General features: G+C 36.1%; 2 protein-coding genes across 3 annotated transcripts in view; one reads left to right on the forward strand and one right to left on the reverse strand.

Moving 5' to 3' along the window:
- Nucleotides 1–18,512, reverse strand: part of LOC127868416 (putative proline-rich protein 21) — a 408,141-nt gene that overhangs the window by 236,147 nt on the left and 153,482 nt on the right. The window lies entirely within an intron of this gene.
- Nucleotides 1–18,512, forward strand: part of LOC127868397 (integrator complex subunit 1-like) — a 200,146-nt gene that overhangs the window by 105,236 nt on the left and 76,398 nt on the right. Inside the window, exons 24-27 of the mRNA XM_052410148.1 lie at nucleotides 6,806–6,976; nucleotides 7,313–7,424; nucleotides 11,438–11,596; nucleotides 11,789–12,040. Coding sequence (XP_052266108.1) covers nucleotides 6,806–6,976; nucleotides 7,313–7,424; nucleotides 11,438–11,596; nucleotides 11,789–12,040 — 694 coding nt within the window. The remainder of the gene's footprint in view (nucleotides 1–6,805; nucleotides 6,977–7,312; nucleotides 7,425–11,437; nucleotides 11,597–11,788; nucleotides 12,041–18,512) is intronic.

The following is an 18,512-nucleotide window of genomic DNA, read 5'->3' on the forward strand; positions in this document are numbered from 1 at the left end:
TGTGGTATGTAATCACATATGGATAGTCTGGCTATGGTATGTACTCACATATAGATAGTCTGGCTGTGGTATGTACTCACCTATGGATAGTCTAGCTGTGGTATGCAATCACATATCGATAGTCTGGCTGTTGTATGTGCTCACATATGGATAGTCTGGATGTGGTTTGTACTCACATATGGATAGTCTGGCACTGGTATGTACTCACATATGGATAGTCTAGGTGTGGTATGTAATCACATATGGATAGTCTAGCTGTGGTATGTACTCACATATGGATAGTCTGGCTGTGGTATGTACTCACATATGGATAGTCTGGCTGTGTTATGAGCTCATATATGGATAGTCTGGATGTGGTATGTACTCACATGTGGATAGTCTGGCTGTTGTTTGTACTCACATATGGATAGTCTGCTGTGGTATATACTCACATACGGTAGTCTAGCTGTGATATGTAATCACATATGGATTGTCTGACTGTGGTATGTACTCACGTATGGATAGTCTGGCTGTGGTATGTATTCACGTAGGGATAGTCTAGCTGTGGTATATACTCACCAGGGTTTTTTTTTACTAAGAAAGTGACGCCAATATTCGGCGTCTTCCCCTACCAGAATTTTTCCCCTCAAAATACAATTTCCCCACCAAAAATATCATTTTTTACCAATATTATATATAATATTTTCTCTCAAATAAATGTTTATTTTTCCTTTGGGCATTCGACAATTAACAAATTTGTACAACGATCTCACTCTCTCTCTCCAGACGAACACAAAAAATCTGGGAATCCCAGTTATTCTAAATATAGCTCTTAAATTACGTCATGTAAACTGGGCAACTAATGGTAATAATCATGTGACTATTTTACTGGATACCTGGTCTTGTGCGAGAAGGGTGTTTCGTCAATTAATTACCGGAAACCAGTCGAATTTTCATCCGGGCTATGTGCAAGCAAGCCAAGATATAAACGTGAAAACAGAAAAAAATGTCTCAAAATTGGCGCTCTTACACAAACAAAATAAAACATTCGGACTCGCAAGATACTGAACGCATTGAGGCATTTTTTAAGAAAGAATCATCGAAAACCGTTATAACCCATCAGGATTCTGAGGTAATCAACATCGAACATTGTGAAAGTGAAAGTATACAATCGGCAGCTGACGCTCCTTTCCCTTCCAATTCTGTAGCAGATCAAGATCGTCAACCCATTCATCATGAAACTGAAATCACAAAATTGACATCGTCCCCCGGCCCCAGTACAGAAATATAGTTGAAAAAATTTCCCATTATTAGATCTACACCTGCAACTTTATTAAGGACTTTGACTTCAATACGTGTTAAATGTGTTTAAGAACAAAAAAGGACAGAGACAAGCCTCTTTTGATGAGTTATAGACATTGAAATGAACAGTTTTTATTTTTTCCCCTAATATGTCTCTTTCGCACTCTTTTTTCCCCTTTCACCCAGCGTCCAGCGTCTTCCCATTTCTCTAAAAAAAAACCCTGCTCACATATGGATAGTCTGGATGTGGTATGTATTCACATAGGGATAGTCTGGTTTTAGTATTTACTCACAAATGGATAGTCTGGATGTGGTATTTACTCACATATGGATAGTCTGGATGTGGTATGTACTCACATATGAATAGTCTGGCACTGGTATGTACTCACATATGGATAGTCTGGCTGTGGTATATACTCATATATGGATAGTCTGGATGTGGTATGTACTCACATATGAAAAGTAAGGCTGTGGTATGTACTCACATATAGATAGTCTGGATGTGATATGTACTCACATATGGATATTCTAGCTGTGGTACGTACTCACATATGGATAGTCTGGCTGTTGTATGTACTCACATATGGATAGTCTAGCTGTGGTATGTAATCACATATGGATAGTCTGGCTGTGGTATGTACTCACATATAGATAGTCTGGCTGTGGTATGTACTCACATATGGATAGTCTAGCTGTGGTATGTAATCACATATGGATAGTCTGGCTATGGTATGTACTCACATATAGATAGTCTGGCTGTGGTATGTACTCACATATGGATAGTCTAGCTGTGGTATGTAATCACATATCGATAGTCTGGCTGTTGTATGTACTCACATATGGATAGTCTGGATGTGGTATGTACTTATATATGGATAGTTTGCTGTGGTATGTAATCACATATGGATAGTTTGGCTGTTGTATGTACTCACATATGGATAGTCTAGCTGTAGTATGTAATCACATATGGATAGTTTGGCTGTTGTATGTACTCACATATGGATAGTCTAGCTGTGGTTTGTAATCACATATGGATAGTCTGGCTATGGTATGTACTCACATATAGATAGTCTGGCTGTGGTATGTACTCACATATGGAGAGTTTGGCTGTTGTATGTACTCACATATGGATAGTCTAGCTGTGGTATGTAATCACATATGGATAGTCTGGCTATGGTATGTACTCACATATAGATAGTCTGGCTGTGGTATGTACTCACATATGGATAGTCTAGCTGTGGTATGTAATCACATATTGATAGTCTGGCTGCTGTATGTACTCACATATGGATAGTCTGGATGTGGTATGTACTTATATATGGATAGTTTGCTGTGGTATGTAATCACATATGGATAGTCTGGCTGTTGTATGTGCTCACATATGGATAGTCCTGATGTGGTATGTACTCACATATGGATAGTCTGGCACTGGTATGTACTCACATATGGATAGTCTAGCTGTGGTATGTAATCACATATGGATAGTCTGGCTGTTGTATGTACTCACATATGGATAGTCTGGATGTGATATGTACTCACATATGGATAGTCTAGCTGTGGTATGTACTCACATATGGATAGTCTGGCTGTGGTATGTACTCACATATGGATATTCTGGCTGTGTTATGAGCTCATATATGGATAGTCTGGATGTGGTATGTACTCACATATGGATAGTCTGGATGTGGTATGTACTCACATATGGATAGTCTGGCTCTGGTATTTACTCACATATGGATAGTCTTCTGTGGTATTTACTCACATACGTATAGTCTATCTGTGGTATGTAATCACATATGGATAGTCTGACTGTGGTATGTACTCACATATGGATAGTCTGGCACTGGTATGTACTCACGTATGGATAGTCTGGCTGTGGTATGTATTCACGTAGGGATAGTCTAGCTGTGGTATATACTCACATATGGATAGTCTGGATGTGGTATGTATTCACGTAGGGATAGTCTGGCTGTAGTATTTACTCACAAATGGATAGTCTGGATGTGGTATTTACTCACATATGGATAGTCTGGATGTGGTATGTACTCACATATGAATAGTCTGGCACTGGTATGTACTCACATATGGATAGTCTGGCTGTGGTATATACTCATATATGGATAGTCTGGCTGTGGTATGTACTCACATATGGATAGTCTGGCTGTGTTATGTGCTCATATATGGATGGTCTGGCTGTGGTATGTTTTCACATATAGATAGTCTGGATGTGGTATGTACTCACATATGGATAGTCTGGCTGTGTTATGTGCTCATATATGGATGGTCTGGCTGTGGTATGTATTCACATATGGATAGTCTGGATGTGGTATGTACTCACATATGAATAGTCTGGCTGTGATATGTACTCACATATGGATAGTCTGGATGTGGTATGTACTCACATATGGATAGTCTGGCTGTGGTATGTATTCACATATGGATAGTCTGGCTGTGGTATGTATTCACATATAGATAGTCTGACTGTGGTATGTATTCACATATGGATAGTCTGGCTGTGGTATGTATTCACATATGGATAGTCTGGATGTGGTATGTACTCACATATGGATAGTCTGGATGTGGTATGTATTCACATATGGATAGTCTGGCTGTGGTATGTATTCACATATGGATAGTCTGGCTGTGATATGTACTCACATATGGATAGTCTGGCTGTGATATGTACTCACATATGGATAGTCTGGCTGTGGTATGTACTCACATATGGATGGTCTGGCTGTGGTATGTATTCACATATGGATAGTCTGGATGTGGTATGTACTCACATATGGAGAGCCTTGCTTACACATGTTGATATTGTGTCTTTGGTATTTCTGTGTTTGTGAATTTTCTTTCTGTTGAATGAAGTCTACATGTGTTTGTTATTAAAAGCATTGGTATGGGTTTGTATGGTTTATGTTTGCATTAAGAACTATAGCAAGATAAAACTTTATTGGAAAAAAATGAGTGCATGAAATAATTTTTTTTTTAAATTAATACAATTAAATATAAAATCTAACATGCAAAAACGGTTGCGCTTGTTTTATTATGAAGGGCATGGTTGGCTTTTGATGTTTTAGGATATTTTTGTTTGGATATAGTGAAACTAGATGTTTGTATTTAGCTCATAACCATTGTGTTCACTTATATGGAAGTTTGTGTATTGTTCCTATATTCTTATTGCGATTGTAGTTGTTTTAGTGATTGTTGGGAGTTTTCTGTATTATGCATGATGGGATTCAGACATAAATTGATATAAATAAAAAATATAAAAAATGAAAATAAAAATGTCAGGACACATGTCACACTCACAGGCATCAACTATAGTGCTTGCTTAAAGGGAGATGTCAAAATTATGAAAATCTTTTTATTTGTAACTTCATAAACTTAAGTATAGAATTGCTGTATAGAATTTTCACTTCATGTTTGTCACTCAACAAGCCTCTCTGTTTCCAATTACATATAGATGGGGAATCTGTGACCTATGGACATATGTATATATGAACAGGGTATTTAAAAAATGGAATCTGGGGGGGGGGGGGGGGGGGAGGTGGTTTGAAAATGGTGGTTTCCAGTCAATGCACTAAGTTTGCCATTACAAATGTAAATGAAACTTCAGGTATAGAAAGCTTGTTTGGTGACCTAGATTGCGGTTGTATTTGATGTATATCTGGTCAATGTCACTGTTTTCAAAAATAGAAAAACAGCTTCTTTTTCTTATGTTTGGAATAATGTATTGCCTGTCAACTTTGTGTAAAGGTATCTTTTAAGCAGACCTAGCTTGAGATTGCATTTAAGCCAGTCTAGCCAAAGTCAAGGTCACTGTTACTAAAATAAACTAAACAGTTAGTTTAGTTAGAGGTGTTGCATCGAAATTTAGGTTTTAGGTATCTAACTTGTATCAAACATGCAGACTGATTTCGGTATTGCGTTTGCAACCAGTCTGGTCCAGGTCACTTTTTATTAAAATAGAAAAACAGTTTTCACTCCATGATCCATCAAAGATTGGATGGAAGAATTGTGTTGAAATTTTTTGCTAATGTGGCTTTACATGCAGAAGTGGTAGGCATTAATGATTGCACTTGTTTGTCAAACATATATGTCTGTATGAAGACATGTACATATGTCCAAAAGCAAATGTTTGAACTTTTTATGTTTTTGCCCTGTCTGTTGGTCTGTCTGTTGGTCTGTCTGTTTGCGCCAACTTTAACATTTTGCAATAACTTTTTCTATATTGAAGATAGCAGCTTCATATTTGGCATGCATGTGTATCTCATGAAGCTGCACATTTTGAGTGGTGAAAGGTCAAGGTCAAGGTCATCCTTCAAGGTCAGAGGTCAAATATATATGGCCAAAATCGCTCATTTTATGAATACTTTTGCAATATTGAAGATAGCAACTTGATATTTGGCATGCATGTGTATCTCATGGAGCTGCACATTTTGAGTGGTGAAAGGTCAAGGTCAAGGTCATCCTTCAAGGTCAGAGGTCAAATATATGTGGCCCAAATCGCTTATTTTATAAATACTTTTGCAATATTGAAGATAGCAACTTGATATTTGGCATGCATGTGCATCTCATGGAGCTGCACATTTTGAGTGGTGAAAGGTCAAGGTCAAGGTCATCCTTCACAAGGTCAAGGTCATCCTTCAAAGTCAAACGTCATATAGGGGGACATTGTGTTTCACAAACGCATCTTGTTATTAACTGCTTGGCAGATGCATCACAAACTTAATAACTTTAATGTATTGATTATTGTAGAGGAAGGATTCATAGCTGTGATCATTTTTTGCAGAATAATGTTCCTTTGTCTGTTTTTGCACTGAAGATAAATAAGCCCCAAAATTTAGATTAGTCAACACCTCTCTAACTGCGCATCTGACTTTTTTCAAACTTTTACTGTGGAATTATCTTAATGTGTGGATTATTGAAAAGAAAGGAAATTAGTTGGGAAAATAATTTTGCCAAATAATTGCCTTTGTCTTTTCATTATAAAGAATTATAGTTTCAAAAATTGTGTGTAACCAATCCTTTATAATTGCTGAGCTGAATTTGCTAAAACTTTCACAACCTAAATTTTTATGGGATTGTAAAGGTAGACATTTTTGCTGCAAAAGAATTTGACAGAGTTATGGCCCTCTATCCATTTTTTACTGTCTTTAAAAAAGAATTGGAGTTCCCAAAAAAGTTGTGTACTCCAATACTCTTTAACTGCCAAAAGGATTTTGCTAATAACCTTAATGTGTTGTTGATCCTAAAGGATAAAATCATAGCTTCAACAGATGAAATAATGGCCCTTTTGGATATTGTACAAGTATAAAGTATATAATTATATAGCGAATTTGTATGTGAAAGCAACTGATTGGGGGAATTTCCTGTGTCCAAACATGTCCTTTTGGGGCATAAGCGTCTGTGACATATCTAGTATATTTTATTTGTGATATAGGGAATGTTCTTACATGTTTTCTGTAGTTTTCTATGGTATTGGATACTTGCATATTTGTATGGCTGTGTTTTGCTGCAGGATATAGCCCACCTTGTTGTGGAGAGAACTCTAGTAATGCAACATATGCTTCCCCAAGACTCTGATACCATGGAGCTTACAGCCGGATTAGAGACACTGGAAGCATTCTTGAACATCTATCTTAATTATATACACAAGGCACGAGAACCAAATTCAGCTGGATACACGTGGGTAAGGGTTGTAACAGTTTGAACATTGTAAGAAAATTTGATGAAGTGTTTTTAAGGTAATTTTTCATTTTGGTTTGCATATTGTTGTTCAATAACTTACTTGTTGTGTTTATAAGCTCATAATTAAAATTTGTCCAAACTGAAAAGTCATACTCAGTTTAATATCCAGTAGCATGTATGTAGTAAAATATGTAGTAAATTCATATTTTTAAACTTTGATAAAGCCCATTTGGGCGAAATATTAGAATAAAAGAGTGTTTTTTACTGTGAAAAGTCATAATTTCAATTAATTTAGAGCCCAGACACGTTTCTGATGTAGACTTTGTTCCTCTTTCAGTCCAACACACAGGACCAGATCATGCTGCAGTGGGACACTGGCGAGACAGCCACAATGCACATACTGGTAGTCCATGCTATTGTTATCATCCTGTCATATGGACCTGCTCTTGGTAAGAAATTTAATGCATTCATTTGGGAATTCCATCATTTGAAAAGTGTATAAAGAGAATGCCAAATCAGACAGGCATTTATGAGTCAAAGAATGTTTGTCCGGAACAACTTATCCCGCATGAATTTTTAAATAACATATGTGACAAGCATGATAAGAGTTTTGCTTGCAAGAACCAGGTCTTTTGGTTGAAGACTAGTGTCCCAATTCAAATTCAATTTCTTGTGGACCATTTCTTTGCCCGGCCTGGCTAATTTTTTGGAGTAAAATTCATGATGAAACAAAGTATTAAGCACATTAATAAGGCTGTCAAAAATAACACCAAGTTCACAATTGAAAATCAAAGGTCCATCATGGTTTCACTGTTCAATAACTTTACAAAAATGGTGAGCATGGTGAACTAGAACCAATGTCAATTAGAAAGGTCAAAGGTCCAATACAAGAATTTGATTCTTAACACTTTGTTCAGAGCATTTATAAATCCAGCATTATTAGATAGATCTTAATTTAGCAAAAAACATCAATAGTTTATTTGATAGATAAACAAAATATTTTTTATGCATATTTCAAACTTAAATGCTGGTAGCAACTTAAGTTTTTAATCAAGTCACAGAGTTCCCAAAAACAGATACCGTAAAAGGCTGTGTATAACGCGCATTTATGTATAACGCGCATCTACTTTTTAAAGCTTAAAAATCGGAAAACAAGTTTTTGAAGCAAAAAAATCGGGGGACAAATTCTGTACCACAGGCTACATTTGTAACTGAAAATCGTTATATTTACATTGCCGATCTTCTGTGTTCTTTTATTGCTTCAATTATTAATTATTTTAAAGACGATAACGATACAACTAGTTTGTGTGGGTTTTTTTTAATCATATTATGCGTAAAAATAAATGTTTGGATTTAAATGAATTATGCATGAAATGCACACTTTCCACGAGGATACCATCAAGGTTTTCATCATATGTCTCCGAAGTAACTGTCCACGATTTTATTGTGGAGGAGTACACATAACAGATGGATTAGTTATAACTAAGAAACTGACATTATCGATTGGTATTGTCACGTGGTTATTCATGCATGACTTATTCACAACCGCGTGTTTATTTACATTGCTGATATCATGCGTTCTTTTCGAGTGTCTATAATTGACAGGAGACTTTAACGACTCAAACTTCTCAACACCATTACGACATTACTGGCGATAAACAAACAATGGAAGTGTGAAGCCATTTGCCGGTTTGCATGTTTTGATAATAGCCCAGCTACACAAAACTTGACAGGTAATGCAAATTGCTCGATAACCACATCCTCAATATTGACAAGACGTATGAAAACATGTAAACAAACACAACATCAATTTTATTAACACATTTGAAAAGCAAGAAAAATAATCATAAATATATCGGGAAAGACCTTGCCGACATACTATTGTAAATCGACAAGTGTCCCCAAATAAATTGTGTAACAGTACAGTAGGGTATAATATTTTGGGAAAACAATAACATTTCAATAAAAATGGCTTCCTTGTTTTTCATTCTCTTCTTCAAATTTATTTGATTTCAATGCTCTGTACGTACCTGAAAAAGATAGAAAATATTTATGTTAACTTTATAATGTTTGTCTATCTTATTCAGATCGTAAATATAACACTATTATTAACATAGTTACAGTTTAAACACCGGGAAATAGAATGATACGAATTACCGCAACTGGGTAACTGACAGGGAAAAAATGTCTTGGCATGGCTGTAGTTGTGCATAACGCGCATCAAGTTTTTAAAATGAAATTTTGGGGTAAAAAAGTGCGCCTTATACACAACTTTTTACGGTAAACAAAACCCTCACATTTTGAGTGGGTCTTATATTTTTATTCCCCGCCAAAGGTGGAGGGATATAGAATTGGCATTGTCCCTCTGTCTGTCAGTTCATCTGTCTGTCACAAATATGTAAGTGCTGATATCTGATTTTGGGGAAAGGGCCTGGCCGTTTTTGAGGGGAAAAAAATTGCGCGAAACGCCGGATTTGGGGGGAAAAAATAGCGCGAAACGCCGGATTTTGGGGAAAATAAGGAAAGTCTTAAATAATCAATTTAACATATTTTACTGTTTTAAAAACAATTCTAGGCAACAGATAATTTACTTATGCATTATTTTTCTATTTTCTACACTGGATCAGGTTAACTTATATATTTAAAGGTTAAAAAAAGGGCCGTTTTTCGGCGGGTCACAAAGAAGGAAAAAAAACCCTGATATCTCAGAAAATATTATATCAAGGTGAAATATTCGTCGTTGTACAGATATCAATGAGGAGAAGTGCAATGTACAAGAACCAGAACCCATACACTTTCTTTAGTTACATTAATTGCACTTTTTTTTGTATGATGTAACTTTTTAAGGCTATATCTCAGAGACCATGCAAGACTTCAACATGAAACTTTATGGGTGTGTTGATAGTAATGAGAAGTGCCATGCTTAAGAACCGTAATCCTTCCCTTTTTTTAAATAAGAGTTATTTCCCTTAGTTGTTTTAGAATAATGGAACTTTTCAGTGCTATATCTTAGATATGATATAACATTTCAACATGAAATCTCATGGAAGTGTACACATCAATGGGAAGAATTGCCATGCACAAAAACCATAACCTTACACTTTCTTAACTAAGAGTTTCTCTTTTTTGTATGATGTAACTTTTCAAGGCTACGCTTCAAGGTTTCAACATGAAACTTCATGGATGTATAGATATTAATGAGGAAAATTGCAATCCCTTAAAAAATTACTCTACACTTAATTATTTTTTTATGATTTTACTATCAGGGATTGGTTTCCATCCATAAACAAATTTTTTCGTTGGGATTATCAATTCAACGAACTAGCCTGTTTTATTATACCCCCACAAACGAAGTTTAGGGGGGTATATAGGAGTGAGCTTGTCTGTCGGTCGGTCTGTCGGCCCGTATTTAGTGTCCGCTCTCTATTTCAAGTTGTTTTCATCCAATCTTCACCAAACTTGGTCAGATGTTGTATCTAGATGATGCCTAGGTCAAGTTCGAATATGGGTCATGCCGGGTCAAAAACTAGGTCACGGGGTTACTTAGTGCGTTTTAAACATTGAGCATGGTGTCCGCTCTCTAATTCTAGTAGTTTTCATCCGAGCTTCACCAAACTTGGTCAGAAGTTGTATCTAGATGATGTCTAGGCCAAGTTCAAACATGGGTCATGGCAGGTCAAAAACTAGGTCACGGGGTCACTTAGTGCTTTTTAAACATTGAGCATGGTGTCAGCTTTTTACTACAAGTAGTTTTCATCCAATCTTCACCGCACATGGTCAGAAGTTGTATCTAGATGATGTGTAGGTCAAGTTCGAACATGGGCCATGCCGGGTCAAAAACTAGGTCATGGGGTCACTATGTGCGTTTTAAACATTGAGCGGTCCGTATTTAGCGTCCGCTCTCTATTTCAAGTTGTATTCATCCGATCTTCACCAAACTTGTTCAGATGTTGTATCTAGATGATGTCTAGTTTGAAATACCTGTCAGATGGTCCTCCAGCTTTTTAGCTAAATATCCTATATAAAACTTGATATAACAAACTAATACAGGATTGTTTTGTCTGGCAAGTTGCCACATGGCAGTGTTTTTTTGTTCAAAATATGGACTGGTATCCGGCCCCATACCAATGGAAAAAAGTTTTTTTTTTTAAAGCATCATTTTGTTAATCTCCCATGCAGCTCTACAAGTAACACTTTATTAAAGTTAAAATTTAAAACACTTTGATTCTCATTTTAAAACAACAACACATATTTCACAATTTTGGTCAAAATGCAACGATTTTTCCCTATCCGAGTTTGACCCAGCCCCGTTCCCAAAATTGTGAAAAAAAGTGTATGTCTGATGCTTTTGCTAATGTTTCTGGAAGTCTTGTTTCCTCTTTGAGAGTTTTTATGACAGTCCCAATGACTTTGTAGCAGCGTCATTCATGTGTATGTCATGTTGGAGCAATCAATTTTTCAGATAAGAAGTTGTTCCAGGAGTTGCTGGCTGTTTGGTTTCCAGCTAATGGCAAGATGCCAACTGCATATTTGTTGGATACATCCGAAGAGGCACTACTGCTTCCAGATTTGCTGAAACTTCGAATGCTCCGCTCTAATGTTAAACAGCTCATTGATGCAGGTAGTTCATATATTTACTTCAGTCTTTATTGTGAATTAAGGGCATACAGGTAATACCATAGTGTTGCTCTTGTGAGTATTTGTATGTGTATGAGTTTGTGATTAAATTGGTATGTAATCATTCATTATTGTTAAGTAGATATTTTTAGTACATTTTAACTTCCTGGTTTGTGCTGCTATGTGTCCCTTTCAGTTCTTGAAGACATAGAGCCGAAGCAGCTGTTGCTGTTTTTCCAGTCATTTGGCATCCCGGTGGGCAGCATGAGCAGACTGCTGCAGAGGCTTGACCAGGCCGTCTCCACACATACAGCAGCTATAGAACAGTTTGTGGGCAACCATGCCTTCATGATGCAATACATAGAAGTGCAACGCAATCGCGGAGCTCAAGGGGGCGATCAGTTTTATGCACTTTTGACTGGAGGAAAAATGCTAAAGGATTTGACGGGTATGTTGAGGATGTAAGATTTAATTCATTGTTCAATGCATATAGATAAGAATTTTAAGTTATTTTCTCCGAACTTCCAATATATTGAAAGACAGTTGAAAAAGTTGAAATGTGAATAATGTGTGCAATTAAGCAAATAAGAGTTTAATGTTGAAACACACTGGGTTTTTTACATACAGATAGAATGTGATATTGTATGATAATCCAGTAATTATTTTGGCACAATTTTGAAAAGTACTAGTACCAGTCTAATTTGGGGAAAATAATCATAATGAATTCCGAAATTGGAAAAGTTTTCTGTTGGTGAAATGTTTAGTTTCACTACTCATTCGAGACAGACACTCATCTTAGCAGACATGTAATTGTTGAATAACTGAGATCCTGACTGATGCTCTTGTAGGGCCTTGTTTGACATTGACGTTGTTTGGCAAACATCTACAGTTTTTGTTTTCTTTAAACGATACTGTGACAGGGCCCTGGTCTGGCCGTTTTTGGGGCCGAAATTAGGCCCCATTCCGTCCTTTAAATAGTATACTTTTCCCCCATATTTCAGCTAAAAATTCCCCCCTCCAAAAACATTTTTTTTTTTTTTTTTTACTTTTATACCTATGTTGCCAGCTGGTATCGTGCTCTTAACCTTTCATTAAATGTATATTTATGTAAATTATATTAAAATATAGCAATTTTAAGTGTTGAATGGTTGATGAAAAGATAAAATTCCCCTTTTCGCCCAAAAACGACACGAAATTCCCCCCTCTAAGGGCCCCGGCCCCAATCCCCCAAAGTGTAGCTAGGGCCCTGTGTGACAACCAATGACATTCATGAAGCTTATTTAGTCGTATACTAGTTTTGTGTAGGTTTTATTATTGTGACTTATTTTATTTCATTTTAGAAAGGCATTCCTTTGTCAATACAAACTTTGCTGGGGACATTGATAGCAAATTAAAACAGACATGGCCTGATTGATAGAACATGTGTTTTTATTTAACATGAATTAATTTAACAAGGTGCTGCTGGTTGCACATAACCCATTACTTAAATTTGTTCTCTTCCTATAAATTGATTTAGAAACAAAATTGACATAACTGTTGTTCATTTTGGATTTGTTCAGAAGCCAATTTGAAATGCTGTTTTTTTTTTCCCAGTTTGGAAAATTCCATTTACTGGGACTTTGCAAGTAGAAAAAAATCGCTGAAAATAATCTTGATTGGAATTGTCAAAATTAAGGGCATTTGTATAATTGGAAATTTGAATATATACAAAATAGGCAGTTCATAGTTTTCCTGAAAGCTATTTCCTCTAATCACTTGAAAGATATCACTTTAACTTATCATATTAATTCTCCATAATTGTCCCCTTAGGCCAAATTTATTAACGCTTGTTTGAAATGTGTCTCTTAAGAACCGTTTTACACTTTAAAACATTAGACAGGCTACAGCTTATCAAACTTAGATATTTTCATCAAACTTTATATGTAGACATTTTGTATTAATACAACCCACCCTTCTCCCCCTGGGATAGCATATGAGGTCAGTGTCTATTCTAGAAATCAAAATGTAGGGGGAAAATTCTCCCCTCACTTTGAAAAATATGGGTGATTGTTGAGTAAGAGTGGGGCAGTTATCAAATACTTTTTTTTATTACTTTAACTTTTAATTTTTAATCGTTTTACCTTAAACATTATTACATACTGTAAGGTCAGTGAAATACTATTGTAACTGCCATTAAATAAAAACAGCACTTTCCATAGTGTTGCACTTACTTAACTAAAAAACGAAAATCTGTTATCACATGGTAGTTCTGTATCATTTAAATAATTAAAAAATAACATTTACTGATTTCGCATTCCTTTCATTATATCCAGGGCTCAAATTAGAAATTGTGGTACATTGATCGATATATCCACGCTTTCCATGCAGTTGTCTTGACGTTGCACATATATAAAGAAGTGAAACTCCAGCTGCTGGAGCAGTATTGAATTCTCATTATATACAATTAGTTGGTCCTTTATTTAAGGCAAGTGACCAATTGCCAAAACAGTACAAAACAGCACAAAACAGCACAATACAAAACAACATACATAACACATAAAAGAATAAAGCTGGGGTCACCGCCTTGGAACGGTCAATGCAAAGCATTGGGGGTTTAAACCGGTTTTAGAGCGCTCAACCTCACACTTGGCCCAGCAATATTCATGATACATTTGAGTGTAAATAAAATTTAACCTCATAGCATTGCATCTCAAATTGAACAATAATAAAAGGGAATTAAAACGCATTTAATTTAATTATGCCCCCCTTCGAAGAAGAGGGGGTATATTGCTTTGCTCATGTCGGTTGGTCTGTCTGTCGGTCTGTCTGTCGGTCCGTCCACCAGGTGGTTGTCAGACGATAACTCAAGAACGCTTGGGCCTAGGATCATGAAACTTCATAGGTACATTGATCATGACTCGCAGATGACCCCTATTGATTTTGAGGTCACTAGGTCAAAGGTCAAGGTCACAGGTGAAGGTCACAGTTACTGGAAATAGGCATTTTAAGGATTTAGCATGGTTCAAACAAGGGAAACACCTACCGTTTATGCATGTTCTTTTTGTTACAGCATTTGCCTCCCTTAAATTCATTTAAAATCTCATTTTACAGCAGAGATTCCAAATCTGACCTGTAAATGAGCCCCATTATTACTGCCAGTGCTAGGTTACCTTTTCCCATTTGATCATTCCTAAGTATTGTTATTGTAATGCTAAGTTAGCGTCACCACTACCACCACCATCACCACCACCACCACCACCACCACCACCACCACCACCACCACCACCACCACCACCACCAGCACCACCACCACCACCAGCACCACCACCACCACCACCACCACCACCACCACCACCACCACCACCACCACCCTACCACCACCACCACCACCACCACCACCACCACCACCACCACCACCACCACCGTTGTTCACAGTGACAAAAAACGTATTCACACAATGGCTGCTACTACAACTTATAGCCCATAAAGGGGGGCATGCATGTTTTACAAACAGCCCTTGTTACCATTTATTTACTCAATGGTAGGAAAGATACCAGAGCAGCAGAGTTACAACTTTTTGAGGAACGATGAAATCAAACTACGAACAAGTGTCAACTACATTCCTTCTTTATAGAAAAAGATTTAAGAATATAGCATCATAAAGTTAATATTTCAGATCATCATCGCCCAAATACAGGAAGAAGCAGCAATAATGAGTGTAAAAGTTCCATATTACATAGCTTGGTTGTTTATGTGACTGCTAAAAAATAAATCAAACAAGAAGCGCCTGTCAGAGATAAAATAAAATAAAAATTGAACGCTATAAACTCAATGATCTATGCATGTAGATTAAACAGTGAAAGTTGGTCGTATGAAGCAATATAGAAGCGATGATGCCACAAAAATCAATGTAGCCAGGAACAGAGAAAGAGTATCGTAGGACGTAATTGACAAGCGAAGATACGATGACGTGAACAAAATCCAGGGGCAGTACTGTAAAATAAAAATATTAAAGGGGCGGTACTGTAAAATTGAATATAGCATAATTTTTTGCGCGTTTTTTATCTAGACAAAGGATCAACCCAAAAAACATGGGCACTGTTAACTTGAAGCAAGACTTTGTTAACATTGTGTAAACATTATAATTTGAGCATGTGTTTTGGATTAAAAAATTTATTACACTCATTTAAGAATTGCACAAAATATTTACAGTTGTTTTTAATAAATTCAATGATAATTGCTTAAAACCCTTAACATGTCAAATAAATGTTTTGACAATATTATGCATGAAATGCGCAATTTTCACGAGCATTATGCCTGGTTGCCATCATCAGTTTTGTCAGTAACTGGCCACTACTTCATAGAGGAGGTGTAAACCGTATGGTCCAATTAGCCTGGTAGTAACAAAGCCAACAAACTGCTACAAAACCACGCCCTTATGGCAATTACGTCACTCATTGTCTGCATGATTTCACTGCAGGTATTGACTGCCTACGAATGCTGTCCCTCATTCAAAGCGTGCGCTCCCATTGGTCAATAGTGACTTTCCAACAAAAGGACGCTCCGCCTTTAAGTTTTGTAAAAAGATACATGTAATTGACAAACTATTGTAAATTGGCTCTTAAAATTTTCTTTAAGGTGATAGCACTTTGATCTTTAAAAAACACTCATGGATATTGAGTGCGAGAATTTTCTCGCACATATGCTGGAACTGTGCACAATCTTTGGAAAATGGCTTGTGCTAGAATGGACACTTATGAGGTGTGTCCTGTTCAATTTGCTAATTAATACCAACAACAGAACCAATTTCATGAAACTGTATATAGCAGAAGAAACTATTTGGTATTGCAACAATAGCGGATATCGATGTCCAACTCATCATATCAAGTAAACATCTCCTGAATAATTTGTGCTTGTGATTGCATATGAAGTTGTGTGGGGGTATAAAAATAGAAGAGCATTCCCTGCTTAATAATTGGAGAAGAAAGTTAGATACTTTCATAAAACTCAATGTAAATGTCTGTAAATATCCAATAGCATGACCTGGCTTTGGGTTTGTTATGGGCTGGGTGGGTCAATATTATTGTTTCTGAACATAGGCAAAACAGTTTCTGCCTACATGCTTATAGACACAGTGAGATAATGCCTTGAAATTTCTTACATGGATACCTTATAGCATGACCTTGGGATTGCATTTAAGGTTGGTAGGGTATTGGTATCCTAGCAACTTCATATTATCCCCTGACAAAGGGGGAGGGATATTGTTTGCGCATTGTCCGTTCATCCCTGGGTTCCTCTATCTCAAATTTTTCAGGGCTCTATCTCATAAACTATATAAGATTTTGACATGAAACTTCATGGGTATACAGATATCAATGAGAAGTGCCATGCACAAGAATCATCAACCTACTTTTTCTTAAATAAGAGTTATTGCCCTTTATTGTTTTTGTATGATAATCTGTCTGTCCCAAACTTATAAGGTCTTGATTTCAGAAATAATACGAGATTTATACATGAAACTTTAATGATATATAGATACAAACGAGGAGAAGTGTCATAATTGAGAACTACACTTAAATAAGTGTCATTTCCCTTTGTTGTATTTTATAATGTAAATTTTACGGCTATATCTCGGATACTATACAAGACTTCAACATGAAACTCCATGGGTGTATAGATATTAATGAGGAGAATTGCAATGCATAAAAACAATAACCCTACACTTTTTCTCCTTTATCTGGTCACAGGTAAAACTTTGGTCCCTAGGGTCAAAGTTAAGGTCACATAATGAGGAAAAATGTTTCAAATTTTGGTTAAATATGCCTTATTTTCTTGGGATTCTTCCATACATCAAGGGATTAAATAAACAAAATTTATTTAGCTGGGGATATCAATTAAATAAAATTGCTCTATTGAACCTTCTGTTCAGTGATACATATTGTATCATACCTGCTTTAAAGTGATACATATTGTACCAACCTAATGTAATGTGATGCCTTTATCACCTTATTGCTGTACTGTGATACATATTTAACCTTTTTATTATACTGTGATACATATTTCTACTCCTTACCTGGCAGTGATACTTCTTACTGTACTGTGATACATATTCCCCATGTTACTGTATTGTGATAGATATTTCACCTTGCTATTGTAGTGTGATACATATTTCTACTTCTTACCTTACAGTGATACTTATTTTACATCATACTGTACTGTGATTCATATTTCACCTTGGTACTGTACTGTGATGCATATTTCACCTTGTTATTGTACTGTGATCATATTTCTAATTCTTACCTGACAGTGATACATATTTTACTTCTTACTGTACTGTAACCAATATTCCCCATGTTTCTGTACTGTGATACATATGTCTACTCCTTACCTGACAGTGATACATATTTTACTTCTTACTGAACTGTGATTTATTTTCTCCATGTTACTGTACTGTGATGCACATTTCACATTGTTATTGTACTGTGAGACATATTTTACCTTGTAACTGTACTGTGATACATATTTTACTTCTTACTGTACTGTGATATATATTCCACATGTTACTGTTCTGTGATACATATTTCTACTCCTTACCTGACAATGATACATATTGAACTTCTTACTGAACTAACATATTTCATCTTGTTACTGTACTGTGATACATATTTCACCTTGTTACTGTACTTTAATACAGATTTTTACTGCATACCTGACAGTGATACATATTTTACTTCTTACAGTACTGTGATACATATTTCTACTCATTACCTGACAGTGATACATATTTGACCTTGTTACTGTACTGGGATACATATTTGACCTTGTTACTGTACTGTGATACATATTTCATCTTGTTACTGTACTGTGATACATATTTCTACTTCTTCCCAGACAGCGATACATATTTTACTTCTTCCTGTACTGTGATACATATTTGACCT

This window comes from Dreissena polymorpha, chromosome 2, assembly GCF_020536995.1.
Source record: "Dreissena polymorpha isolate Duluth1 chromosome 2, UMN_Dpol_1.0, whole genome shotgun sequence".
In the NCBI taxonomy this organism is placed as follows: Eukaryota; Metazoa; Mollusca; class Bivalvia; order Myida; family Dreissenidae; genus Dreissena; species Dreissena polymorpha.